The following is a 14010-nucleotide window of genomic DNA, read 5'->3' as shown; positions in this document are numbered from 1 at the left end:
GGCTGGCGCCGCTCGGCTGGGGCTGGGCCGGCGCGCTTGGCCGGAACCAGGGCCGGTGCCCCGGGGCCTGAGCTGAGCCGGGCTGGAGCCGCTGGGGCCAGGGCCGGAGCCGCTGGGGCCGGGGGTGCTCAGCCGGCCCGGCTCGGCCGGGGCCGGGCCAGCGCGCTCAGCCGGAACCAGTGCCGGTGCCCTGGGGCCCAAGCCGAGCCAGGCCAGAGCCGCTGGGGGCAGCCGGGGCCGGAGCCGCTTGGCTGGGCCGGAGGGAGCTGCTTGGCCAAGGCCGGACTGGGCCGTGCTGCGCCTCTCCGGAGCCCTCCTCCTCGCGTCCCCCACCCCCCAGCTTACCTGCTGCTGCCCGCCTGCCCTTGCTTGTTTTCAGACTTCCAGCGAACATCTGATTCGCGGGAAGCGGGGGAGGGGGAGGAGCAGGGGGGCGGAGCATTCAAGGGGGGAGAGGAGGGGGAAGTGAGCTGGGGGAGGGGTGGACAGCTGTGTGGCTGGGTGGCGTGCTAAGGCTGCAGGCGATGGGGGAAGCCGGGAAAGGGCTTTGGTCTAGAAATAGCCGACCGGGGGGAAATCCCAGACATTTTTAGTTTTTTAGAAATCCCCCCCGGACGGCTATTTAAAGAACGAAAAGCCGGACATGTCCGGGGAAATCTGGACGTATGGTAGCCCTAGGGGGGTTTGTCTGGGCCCAGAAGGGGACTTACAGCCAGGAAGGGGAGCCAGGCTCCTGGGCCATACCCTGCAAAATGGCCCTACTGTGCAGGGTCCAGAGTTGTGCTGGCCTGTAGCAGCTGGATGTTTCTCTCGCATGGGAACCCCAGCCCAACGCAATGTACAAGTCCATTTCCCTGGCCTCACCTGCCCGTCGGTATCTCGGATGACCAGCAGCACAGGAGAGCTCAGCTTGTTCATACTCCTGTACATGCTCTTCAGGCTAAAGCCATCCCTGGCGGTGCAGTAGAGCAGGTTCCAAGGGTACCCGGTCACTCTCGGCGGGAGGTGGGGAGCCAGCTGGGAACAGAGCCACAGGAATCAGTTCCCACCAGGGTCCCTCTCTGCTCCCTGACCTCTGGCAGGAGCCTTTCCCATCGGTCACTTCCACATCCTCCCTCACCCAACCACTCCCTGCTGTCCTCTCTTGGGTGTCTGGCTTTGGGCTGGATGGCACCCTGGGGGCAGCACGCACAGAGCCCTCCCCACCTTGCCCCACAGACCTCACCTTGCCCATGTGTCAGCTCCAGGGCTCTGTCTCCTCCCTCATGTTCCCTGGGGGCTCTGCATGGAAGGGGCTCTGCTAGGGCTGGAGGGGTAGGCCGTAGGAGGGAAGAAGCAGGGCACAGGCTGGCTCATGGCATCATCTCCTACAGACCACCTCCACCCTCCCACCCCAGGACTTGTTAGTACCCCTGAGAGCTTTCCAGCTCAGCTGGGTCCCCTTCCAGCCTGGAGGGCCCCACCAGTGGTAGCACGGCCCTGCAGGCAGAGCAGCATGGGGGCAGAGGAGCGGGCTCCCCCCGTTGTGGCTCATTAGGGGTGGCCCAGCCAGGCCTTTCCCACACACACGCTCCAGGAAGACCAGACCCTACCCCCAAGGGGACAACTTCCAGAGGCCTCAGTGAAAGGGATCTGCAGGGGTCATCTCCCCCTCGCCTGTCCCAACCGGGGCTTCTCCAGAGGAAAGTGATCTGCACAGACAGCCCAGCCCAAAAGGCTCCTGGCCTGCTGGCATCAGGGTGAAGAACCCACGCAGCTCCAGGGCGGCAGAGATGTTTGGGGTAACGTTTGCCAGAGCGTTGGCAGTGTGGGGGAGTGGAACAATCCCACTGACCCAATCCCAGAAGGGGGAACCCCCAGAACGGGGTTTGCCCGGGACGTCACCCCTCTTGGTGAACACGCCCTGTGGTCCAGGCCTGCCCTGGAGCTGGTGGAAGGCTATTCACTGAAGGGAGGAATGAGGGGTAATGGTCAGGTCGGGCGAATGATTTATTAGATGCATTTATTGCTCATTATTATTATCGTTTGGCAACGGGGCTCAGCTCTGCGGGGTGACTGGATATGTGGCTCTGTGGACTCCACATTCGCTGTCTCTCAGTGCATCCGTATCAGGTCTTTGCCTCCTTTCACAAGTACCAGGATGTTCTCTCCAGCTGCCCGGCGGCAAACCCCTGGGCCCTGAGCCAGACGGGGCTGGTCCCTGCTCACCCACCCTCACCAGTGACACACTGTCTCTGGGGCGAATGGTCCCCTGAGTCCCACAGGGCAGAGCTCTGGAGCCAGTGGCATTAGAAGCGTCGCACTGGGATCCCCAAGGTCCGAGCTGGCCCAGTGCTGGTGCACGAAGTGCCCTTGCAGGCCTTGTGCGGTGAGCTGATCCAAGGCTACGAACCAGGGAAATGACAGCAGGAGCCCACGGCAGCACTGCCCAGCCTGTTTCCAAGCCGGGAGGGCCGGGCTGGCCAGGGGAACGAGTTCCAAGCCCTGGGGTGCCCACCGGAATGGCTCAATCCCACTGAGGAGCTGTCCAGAGGACAGGGTGGAGGGGCCAGCTCCAGGCCAGGGGAGGCTCTAGAACTGCCAAGCACCTGGCCACAGCCTGACCCAGTGAGGTTACCTAACCCTGCAATGGGGTGAGCCCGCAGCCTGCGCTGAGCTCACCTGCTGGACCTGCCCTGCATGCAGGACGTTGCTCTCTCCATTCAGCACCGGCTGGTAGGGCTCCTCTGGGGGTGATGCTGTCACCCCCACTCCTGCCCGGCCTGGCTCCTCCTGCTCAGCGGTCTCGACACACTGCAGGGGCTGGGCTTCCTCCAGGCAGCCAGTCTGGGGGGAGATGCCCACGCCATGTGGGGAAGAGATAAGGGACTCCAGCACAAAGAGCAGCACTTCCCCCTTGGGCCCAGCCATGGCCCTCCTGGCCATCCCATCCGGAGAGCGCTGGTGCACAGAGAATGGGCTGGCATCACCCACGCCCTGCCTGGTGAGCCCTTCAGTAGAAGAGGGCATTTTAAGCCCACTGGGCAGGGTCCAGCCTGTGCCTCTCAAGGGCCCAGTGTGTGGGTCAGACCCTAGGCAGAGGGGGCAAAGGTGGCTTTTAGCTTCCCCAGGTCTGGAGAGCTCCGGGACACAGCACTGCCTTTGGAGTGATAGAGAGCAACCCCAGGGCTGCTCCACAGCCCAGAATAGCTGAAACACAAGTGCCCACCTCCCAGCCCAGCCCAGCCCCACCCTCTATCACTGCCCTACACTGGGAACTGTGGGAGTGAGGGGCATATAGGGCTGTGTGTTGGGCCAGTGCTCTCCCTTTGTATGGTCCCTTTCTGTTCCTGGCACAGAATAAAGAGGCTGCCAGACCCGCCCCTCAGTCTGGGCCTGGCTGCCATGTCCCAACTCCTGGGCTTGCCCCACTAACCATGCTCTGTTTCACTGTGTGCATGGATTCTGAGGGCTCAACACCAACTCTGTCCAGTGCAGCAGCTTCAACAGGAGAGGTTGAGGGAGCCCCACATGAGAATACCCCATAGCCCTTCTCACCCTCAGCCAGTGGGGGGACTTGAACCAGGAGTCTCCCACACTCCAGGTGAGTGCCCTAACCACTAGGCTAAAAGACATGCTGGAGGCCTGCTCCCCGGCTTCTTGCTAACAGCATGGGCACCTACTGCCAAGTGAGGGTTTGCAGCTGAGAATTGCAAGCCGAGAGAGGGGCGGGGCTTAGCACACACCCTTCTCGTTGGCCTCTCCCATTGGCTAGTTTAGGTGGCTTCTCGCCTCCCCTGTTGGCTTTTGTGAATTGCATTGTGAGACACCTTTGTCTCCCCATTCATCACATAGGGAGCCAGGCGCATAATTCCCACTCTGGGAATCTCAGCATTGTTCCTGTGATTTTGTTACACTTGCTGGCACCCTGCACACAATGCCTAGCTGACTGCTGCCCTCTGAGAACGTGACACCTGCCCTCACCCTCACGCCCCCAGGCTTCGATAAGGGGCTTGCTGCCAGCATTCACCAGGCTTTGTATTGCCACTGGGCAAACTGCCCGCTGCTGCTCAGGTGCTACTGAGTACAACTCAAATGCAGGATGCGGACACCCAGGGTTGCATGGGCAAGCTTGATCCTGGCATTTCCTGGCTTTTGAGTGCCCTGACTTGGCAACTTTAAGAGTCTTTTAACATGGTTTTGGGGGCATAATTTCCTAATTTTTTGAAGAAAAAACCTCCCTGAAAAACAGAAATTCCCTCATATTGACCCCCAGTTTGGGTCAGCAGCAGGGCTTAGGTCTTTTGTTCCACAGCACAGACCTCTGCTACTTGAGTTACCAGAGGAACCGGTAGCAGCAGTAGTAGGCTGTTAACCTCTGTGTGGACCAGAGGAGGACAAGTGAGTTTCACAGCTATTTGCTGACAGAAGAGGAAGGCTGAGACTCCTGGGTTCTATTCCAGGATCTGTAGGGGACTGTGATCTAGTGGTTGTAGATCCCTCTACTGCTGTTTCCCTAGCCTGTCTCTGCTCCTCCCTTCTCCCCTTGTGCTCCCATCCACCACCCCGGCTCCTGCCCCTCCCTTCTCCTATCCACTCCTGCTCTGCTCCTGTCCCCCAGCCACCTGTTCCCATCCCCTGGCTTCTGCTCTCTCTGCACCTATAGAGCCCTTAGCCCCATGACTTTTCCCTACACTCCACTCTGCTCCTATCCCACCTGCCCCACCCTCTTCACCCTCAGCAGCTATATACTCCCCCTTTCCCTCCCACTCTGCTCCTCCCACACCCCTGGGTCCTGGCCTCCCCTCACCCCATTCAAATGTGGCTGGTTCCTCCTGCCCACCATGCTGCCTGGGCACTGGCAGAGGGAGCATTGAGAGCGCAGGAGACACTGGCTCCCAGCTCAAAGTTCCAGCACTCAGCACCAGGGCCGTCTCTAGGTTTTTTGCCGCCCCACCCCAACCACACCCCCTGCTGCCCCAGCCCTGGGCTCTCTCTTCTCCCCCACCCCCACCCCCTGCCGCCCCAGCCCTGGGCTCCCCCCAAGAGTGCTGACTCCGCCCGCTCCCCCCTTGCCTCCAGCCAGTCCAGCACTGGCAGGGTCGGGGTAAGCAGCCTCAGCCCAGGGTCCCTCCAGCCAGGGCTCCTGCTTCCAGGACCAGCCGGGACCCAGGAGGGCAGAGCCGGGGGACTGCCCCGACAGAGGGTGGAGGAGCCGGGGCAGGGTAGCCCCAGAGGGAGCGGAGCCCCGGAGAGCGGGACATGGGCCGCGCACGACAGCACCCCGCCCTCTATGGCCCCGCTGCTGCTTCTGGCCACCCTGCTGCAGTCCCTGGGCGGCTCGGGCCGTTTTGCCTAGCCCTGGCTGTGGCGCTGGGGAGCGGTCGCCCTGCAGCACCTGCAGGTGGCTCCGTGTGCCCCGCGGGGCGGCCTCCAGCCCGAGTGTCCCCCCCTCGGAGCCTGCCCGGCCCAGCCACAAGGTGCAGGCGTTGCTCCCCCGCGGTGCGAACCGCAGCGGCCCCAAGGCGCCCCCCAGGCACGACGCACTGCTGCTGCCACGGCCGGCTCTAGGCTTTTGCCGCCGGAAGCAAAAAAAAAAAAAAATTGCCAGAATGCCGCCCTTGAAAATGTGCCACCCCAAGCACGTGCTTGGTTAGCTGGTGCCTAGAGCCGGCCCTGCTCAGCACCATGGTGGCCTTAGCAGCTGTAGGGGAACAATTGCAGGGAAAGCCCACCTCAACCTCTGCAGTCCTGGGATGGCGCCTGCTCAGTCATGCTGGAGATGGCGCCTGTGCAGTTGGCACTTAGGCACTTTGAGGGAGTGGAATATGCTCAGTGTAGACAGAATACTTAGAGAATTTAGCTGCCAAACTCTAACGAGTCTCTACTGAGCATGTGCAAACTGAGATTTTTTTCCATAGTTTTATAACTTGACCTAATTTGGGCAAATACTCAGGAGAACAACAAAAGGCACATACCTGTCACCAAGGTAACAACCCCATCAAACACACACCAGATTTCAAGGCCATGCTCTAACTCATTGAGGCCCCAGAGAGTCTCAGTTAAACAATTGCAAGAATATTTTTAGCACGGAAATTTTTTTCCCCCTAATCTCATTCTTGGACATGGCTGGACCATTTTAGCTGAAAGGTTTTTTTGTTTTTAAATCAGCCTGAAGCAGAGACCTGAGAACAGTGAAAGTGTCGAACAACCTTTACTACAGGTGGCACTAGCAGCTCCGCCTATTAAACATTTATACGACGCTACGTGACCGGCTGTGACAAGTACTTGGACATTGCATAATTGTCGGGCATCTGCGGAGTCTGGAAGGGTCAGTTATGAAGGGAGTGTTTCCTCTTTGGTATAGTTTTCCTGCTCAATATTACACAAGAGATTTCAGCCCTGACAGATCTAAGGCCTCATCACAGCACTTGTGCCACATGAGTCAGGCAGAAATCACTGCCCAGCCCTGCTTTCCCTCCGCTGGGATAGTTGGTCAGAAACTCACCTTCACCCCCTGACTCAGGGGAGTTCCCATCCCCATAGAAAAGGCAAACAAATAAACAAGGGGAAAATTGCAGGAAGCATAGATCAGATCTCCTAGAGTCACTAATATCTGCTCAAGTGAAGACTCAGGGCCCAGCTGGACTATGCTAAAGCCTGAAAGCAGAGTCGGTTGCTTTCTTGACTCATCTTTTCTCCTTGCCTCAGCATTTCCTTCTTGGGCTACTTGCAAAGCAACTCTCTTTCTGCACTATACAGAGGTGAAAGTAAGCCGGTACGGCGTACCAGCAAGAGCCAGTACGCCATGCCGGACTGCACCGGCTTCCGCGGCGGGGATTTAAAGGGCCCGGTGCTCCGGCTGCTGCGGGGAGCCCCGAGCCCTTTAAATCCCGGCCCCAGCCTGGCTGTCGGAGCTGCGGGGGGGATTTAAAGGGCTCGGGGCTCCGCGGCGGCCGGAGCCCCAGGCCCTTTAATTTGCCCCTGAGCCCCAGGGGCTCCGAGCCACCTCTGCAGCTGGGAGCCCCCGGGGTGATTTAAAGGCTCTGGGGCTCCCAGCCACAGCCCGTGTCCCAGGGCCTTTAAATCTTGAGAGGCACCGCCTCTTCCGGTTGAGGCCACACCCCCCCTCAGGACTCTGGCTGTACTGGTAAGTCCTGTAAGTTATTTTTACCCCTGGCACTATATTAATGAGAACCTGCCTCCCCAGGGCACAGCTCTCTCCCCTTGCCTTTGCACGCATACTAAGAGAAAACACAGTGAAGGATGGACAGAAAATCCCACGGGCACCAGGAACAGAAAACAATTAGCAAGCAGCAGCATTTTGCACCCCGGCTGGGCTGCTGAAATCACGTTCCTTTCCAGGCAGAGGCCCGAGCCTTGGAGCAGTCAGAGAAGCCAGCACCCCTGGCTCTGGGACCCTGTTGATTCACATGCAGGTCAGAACCAGTGCTGATGTTTGGTAAACAGAGCTGGAGCTTGTCAGAGCCACATTGTCCCTGTTTGTTTTGATTGGCCTTGCCTGGCACCCAAGAATCACAATTTAAAAAGAAAACGGATCAGATTACATAGGGCAGCCGGCTGTGACTAAAAAAGCAGGTGGCTGCTGCAGGCTGGGCCCTTGGCCAGAGACACGGCACAGCTGAAGTGATACTGATATTGCAAACCCCTAATATAGACACATGATATGGATGTGAAGTGGGGTTCAGCCCAGTGCAGGTGAATCCGGTAAATTACCAGGGTCTATCACACCATCATCCACCTTTCCATTGAGGCTACATCTACACTGAGGCTCGCACCAGATGCAGTGAGAGCAGGACAGATCTCTGTAACTAACAAGCACCCTTCACTTTCCATATTAAAGAAGAGGAAGAACAACCCAAACATTTACACCCTGTGTTGGCTGTCAGCCAGGGCACTCTGCCTGTATGTTGTATTGCTTTCTCCCCTTTGACTGTTCTTTTCCGTCTGCAGTCTCCACGAGACAGCGAGAGTGTCTCTCATGTGTTTGTGCAGCACCCAGCCTGCCGCCAGTGCTGCTGTCAGATCACTAACGGAGAGTTGCAGGTTTGCAGGTGCACAGTTCAAAGCCAGCACCGGGATTTAGAGATGGGCCCAACCCTCTAAGTCAAGCTCCGGATCTCAGCTCCTGTAGCCCAGTGATGTTTGGAGCTAGATTGAGATGACTGGATCTGGTTCCCCCAAATCTGGGGACACTTGGATCCAGGGTTTGGGGTCAGGACTTTCTCCAGTAGGAGTAACACCGATCTGAAGGGTAACAGCCTATGCACACTGGACAAGGTCCCCTTGTTAAAATCAATGCGATCTAGCTGGTAACCGATGCCCCAGCAGCAGTAAATCTGAGCTAGCATCATTGCACCATCTTACTGCTGGACCTGATCAGCCTGTTTCAGAAAGGAAAGAAGCAAGTTACGGAGCACAGCTGCCTGCGGTTTGTTCTGAGTGTCAGCCCCCATCTGTCTCCCCTGGGCACACGCGGTGCGGTACATACCAGGAGAGTGTAGCCGCTGCGGAGAGCTTTCATGGTGTGTGGGCGAGTCCTGCAGCAGGTGCATGGAGCTGTGCTCACTGCTGAGAGCTGCCCAGGGGAGGGGAAAGCAGGTGCCTGCCAATGGCCTGTTGAGAACACTCCCATCTAAACAACACAGATTTTACTGCTTCCCTCTATCTGGGCTCTCCCACCTCCTGGTACAGCAGTCAGCTTATCAACCGTGGGTAGCCTCTGCTGCTCAGGGCCCCATTGGATAGCATGTGCCTGCTGAGGGTTTACCAGACAGATCAAACCCCTCCTCTCCAATTGGAAAAAGGAGTTTAAAGGCCTTTGAACTCTTTGTAACTGTACATGAATGTCTTCCTGATGGTGGTCTCAAAGAGCTCTTCACAAAACTGCAGCAAAATTGGGTTCCTAACCACAATGCTTGTTCCCTCTATTGCATGCAGCTGGCTCTGTTATTGTAGGGTCTCACATGGGTACTGACCTGAGCACCCTGCTTTGGTATTGAAGGACTGGTTACATGTACTTTCTTACTCAGGTTGCTTATGAATGCTGAAGGTGGGTTTATTTTTTTAAGGAGAAAGAAGTGGTTGAAACACTGGGGTTTGGTTTAGTTCTGTTTTTTAAAGGCATAAGAAATACAGCAAGTCTGCAAACGGAAATTAGAAAGTGAACCTGGGCAAACAGACGCTAAGGTGATTAGGAGCAAAGTCCCCACCCCGGAGGGCTGTTCTGACAGCAGTATAAATATTGTAAGCATCAGCAAGAGCTGCTGACAACTTCCGAGAAAGCTTCAACCCGGAGACTATTTGAGACAACAGAAACACACACCAGTGCTCACGGAATACAGTCAGCCCCACAAAGAGACCCAGGAAACGGCAGATTCCCAGATTTGTCTGTATAGTGCCCCGCTGCTCTGTAGAGAGATGATCTCACATACGGCTCCTCTTCCACTCCACACTCACTGGCCTGATCTTCCCTGCCATTCCCCAGCAGCTGGCCCCCACTTTCATTCCGGTTCTCTCTCAACCAGACCCCCTCCCTTCCCGCATGGCCCAGCCCACCTCTCATTTCACATTCCCCACCAACTGGCACACTTCCCCATGGCCCCATTCCCCCTGCCTGGCCCCCACCTCTCATCCTGTTCCCCATTGCCCATCCCATCCCCCCTCCTATTCTTAATCACACAACATCCCTAGAGCAAGGGCCTCACTGGAGCCTCTAGGACAGTAAAACTAGAGCTGTGTGAGTGCAACTAGAAGAAGCCCTCTATCTCCTGTTCCTCTTCCTTTCTCCTCCCCATCCCTGTGATAAACGAAGGGGTGGGAAGTAGCTCCCTTTTATGGACACCCACCCAGCCAGAAGCTATAAAATCCCTCTTAGTAGCTGTTCTCTGATTGCTCTACCTGTAAAGGGTTAAAAAGTCTCACTGCTATGCATAGGTAAAAGGAAGTGAGTGGGCACCTGGCCAAAAGAGCCAATGGGAAGGCTAGAACTTTTTAAAATTGAAAAAAGACTCCCCTTTTGTCCGTCTGTTGTTCTCCCAGGGAGAGGCAGATAGGGCAGCAGCTATGCTGTAAGAAGCTTGGCCCAGGTATGAAAAAATCATCAGTATCATACCTAGAAACTACTCATGTGAAACCCCAGATATGTAAGTAGATCAGGATAATGTCTAGGAAGATGCAATTAGGTTTATCCCTTTTATTTCATTATGGCTTGTGGATCTCTCCGTGCTAACCCCAGGTGCTTTTGTTTTGCTTGTAACCTTTAAGCTGGACCTCAAAAAAGCTATTCTTGGTGCTTAATCCTTGTAGTTGCTCTTTTAAAATCTAGCAATAGCCTGAGTTCCCAGATGTATTCTCTCTTTTTTTTTTTATTAATAAAATTTACCTTTTTTAAGAACAGAATTGGATTTGTGTGTCTTACGAGGTTTGTGCACGTTGTTTAATTAGCTGGTGGCAACAGCTGATTTCCTTTCCCAGCTCTTCCCCGGAGTGGGGGTGAAAGGGCTTGAGGGTACCCCACAGGAAGGAATTCCCAAGTACACCTTCCTGGGCTCTCAAAGAGGTTCTGCACTTGGGTGGTGGCAGCATCTACCAATCCAAGGTCAGAGAAAAGCTGTAACCTTGGGAGTTTGATACAAGCCTGGAGTGGCCAGTATTAATGTATAGAATCCTTGTGGGCCCCACCTTCTGCACTCAAAGTGCCTGAGTGGGGAATTAGCCTTGACAGTCCCTGTCTCTTTTGTGGCTTGAGCTGGAAAGGAAGCAAGGCAGCACCACAGACCTTCCAGCTCTTCCAACCACCAGCAGGAGCTCCGCAGGCCATGGTGTGGGGAGCTCAGCTTAGAGCACTGCCCCTGCCCATGTGTACAAGGGAGATCCTGAAGGGACAGCTCCTCTCTCCCGTCCCAGGAAGCAGTTCTTGGAACCTGCAGTTCTTCAGCTTCCAGGATTTGTTTCTTCATCTGAGTGAATTCTGTGCTGGTCTAGCTGAGCTCCCCGGAGCCCTCAGAGCAGGTACAACGTGGGCAGCAGCACTGCCAGCTCCCCACACACCACCCTGCCAATGTGCTTCACACATCACCTGGAGGGGCCCCAGCTCCATTGCCCAGCAGATGCCCAGATGCCCTCATGAGGCAGCCAGCAAAGGGACAAATTATTGAACTGCTAGTTCTGTGATACAGACAGTTGGCTGGTCACTGGATGGAGACCCTCACCCAACTCATTTCACATAGGGACTGATGAACCTCTATCAGATGCTATTGGCTTTGGTCACTACGGGTCTGATTTTTAGAGGTGGTGAGCATCCCCAGCTCTCCCTGAGTCAGTGGGAGCTTAGCACCTCCAAACCCCTGACTACATTGCATTAGACCGGAGTGCTATGGGCTCGGCAGCAACAGAGAGCTCTATAATCCGTCACTAGTGCCCTGAGCTAGCCAGGCCTCTGAGCTGCTGTCTTTGGTAGCCAACTAAATCTGTTCATGGAGCCAGCTCATGTCTCGTTAGGGTGGGGCTCATGCTAGTTCACCAAGGCCCTTTAGGGTCTAGGGGACTTGGCTGCCAGAGGTAAAGGTATGTTCATGTGATGCTCGGCTCTAGCAGGAGTACGCTTGTTGCTGATCACAATTCCAGTATTTTCTGCCAATATTCAATATCCAACATTCCAATTCCACAAATCCAGTATTTGCTGCCATCTCTGATCTATGTGGGAGGGAGAGTTGCTGTTATTACAATGTGATAGCGTCCACAGGAGTGCACTTACCAGAGAGCAAACAGCTGGCAGGACCTGCCCTCCAGAGAGTAAAGTCGAAGTCCTCCATCGTGCAAAGGCTTATGTCTGGCTTTACACATGCATACCATTAAACACATGCACAAATGATGGCCCTGACAGACCAGTGAGGCAGGAATGTGTGCAAATTGTTCTCTCTTGCCACAGAGGGCAGGACAAGAGGCAATGGGTTCAATCTACAGCACAGCAGATTTATATTAAATCTCAGGGAAAACTTCCTTCTGTAAGAACACTAGGACAATGGAACAGATGCCTCGGGAGGTTGTGGAAGCTTCTTCACTGGAGGTTTTCCAAAGGAGGCTGGAGAGCATCTGTCTTGGATGGTTTAGACACAACAAATCCTGCATCTTGTCAGGGAGTTAGACTAGATGACCCTTGCGGTCCCCTCTACCCATCTGGTTCTATGATTCTAAGCAGGGGAGGGGCAGGAAAGACACAGGGACAGCAGGACACTTCAGGAATCTGATGTCTCAGGGCACCACTCCTCTGCAGGGGCTGTATTATCTTTACTTCATAGTAATATTTGTAAATTATCACTGGATAGTTCAGAGTTAATCCATCGCTAAGGATACAAATCAGTCATGGAGGTCACGGCAATCATGGATTCTGTGACTTTACCGGACCTCTGTGACTTCTTCGACTTCAGCTGTCAGCTCCAGGGCTAGAGCTGGGTCTGTGCCCCGCCCCTTCCACCCGGGGCTGGACCCAGGCTGTGTGCCCCTGCCCCAGGGCTGGGGCTGGAGCCGGGACTGTGTGCCCCTGCCCCACAACTGTGGCTGGAGTACTGAGTCCTGCAAGGGGAGGCCGGGTCTGGCGGAGCAGCTGGGCTGCTGGAAGTGCACAGCTCCATGGGGATAGCGTAGGACTCCCTGCGGGATCTGACAGGAGGGATCAGCTCTTCAGCAGAAAACACCGACCCCAACGGCACATTAACCCTCCCCACCATGGGGGTTCCAAATGTCAGGATCCAACTGCCATTTCCCCTCTTGTCTGTCCTCCCTGTGTCCCTGATGCCAAGGGCTGTCCTAGGGGACTTCAGGGGGTTGTCTATGGTGGGGTCTGTGTGAGGGGGGAACGGCAGGAGGCCATAGAGCAGGGGTCGGCAACCTTTCAGAAGTGGTGTGCCGAGTCTTCATTTATTCACTCTAATTTAAGGTTTTGCGTGCCAATAATACATTTTAACTTTTTAGAAGGTCTCTTTCTATAAGTCTATAATATATAACTAAACTATTGTTGTATGTAAAGTAAATAAGGTTTTTAAAATGTTTAAGAAGCTTCATTTAAAATTAAATTAAAATGCAGAGCCCCCTGGACTGGTGGCCAGGACCCGGGCAGTGTGAGTGCCACTGAAAATCAGCGCGCGTGCCGCCTTTAGCACACGTGCCATAGGTTGCCTACCCCTGCCATAGAGTCTGTGTGAGTGTTGGCCGCTCAAGGGCTCAAGGAGGACAACAATGGTCCGTGGCCCGGTGTGCTTAGCACCAATGAAGACACCGAGGGGAGAAAGCAAGCCAAGTTTATTTCAGAGCTCTGAAATGGCACTAGGAGACCAGCATGTCTCAAATCCAATGCAACAAATACAAACAACTTTTACCTTTTATACTTCAAGCAGTTTTTGTGTAAGCCTTTGTCTGTTACTCCCTCTTACTCCTCCCTCCTGTAGCAGTTACAGTTAGAAAAGTTCCCATTCGTCTGCTTATCTTTTGGCCTTGCAAGGCCTGTTTACAGCAGCTGCCTGCTAGAAACGCTGACCCTTACATTTCTGCTTCAGCATGTAAGCAGTTAGCATAGAAGTAGGTGAGAGTTCACAAGATGGAGGCTTGTGGTTCACAGACCCAGAGCAGAAGAGCTTCATCGGCTCTTTGGCCTTCCACTCTCCCGAGTTACCTGGTAGCTATGCCTAGTGGCACCAACATGAGGGGAGAACGGGAGGGGGCCATGGGGTCTGTCTGAGGGGGAATTGGGAGGGGACCGCGGTCAGCGTGAGGGGGGGAAGGGAGGGAACCGTGTTGTCTGTGTGAGGGGGAACAGGAGGGGACTGTGGAACCTGTGCGAGGGGGGAACGGGAGAGGTCTCCTGGGTCTGTGGGAGGGGAGAATGGGAAGGGGCCACTGGGTCTGTGTGAGGGGGAATGGGAGGGAGCCGTGAGGTCTGTGCAAGGGGGAACGGGAGGGACCATGGGGGTCTGTGCGAGGGGAGAACGGGAGGGGCCATGGGGGTCTGTG

The 14010-nt window shown here is 55.5% G+C and overlaps 1 protein-coding gene across 1 annotated transcript in view; it reads right to left on the bottom strand.

The window, feature by feature from the left end:
* TLDC2 (TBC/LysM-associated domain containing 2) overlaps nucleotides 1-2910 on the bottom strand; it is a 17010-nt gene extending 14100 nt beyond the window's left edge. Inside the window, exons 1-2 of the mRNA XM_024200843.1 lie at nucleotides 2662-2910; nucleotides 865-1017 (exon numbers count right to left, since the gene is read on the bottom strand). Of these exons, the coding sequence (XP_024056611.1) occupies nucleotides 865-1017; nucleotides 2662-2910 (402 nt within the window). The remainder of the gene's footprint in view (nucleotides 1-864; nucleotides 1018-2661) is intronic.
* Nucleotides 2911-14010: the final 11100 nt, after the last annotated feature.

Source organism: Terrapene carolina, unplaced genomic scaffold, assembly GCF_002925995.2.
Source record: "Terrapene carolina triunguis isolate 2854851 unplaced genomic scaffold, T_m_triunguis-2.0 Scaffold233, whole genome shotgun sequence".
Taxonomy (NCBI): Eukaryota; Metazoa; Chordata; order Testudines; family Emydidae; genus Terrapene; species Terrapene triunguis.
The sequence above is the reverse complement of the archived record's forward strand: the minus strand, read 5'-3'. Positions and strand labels throughout refer to the sequence as shown.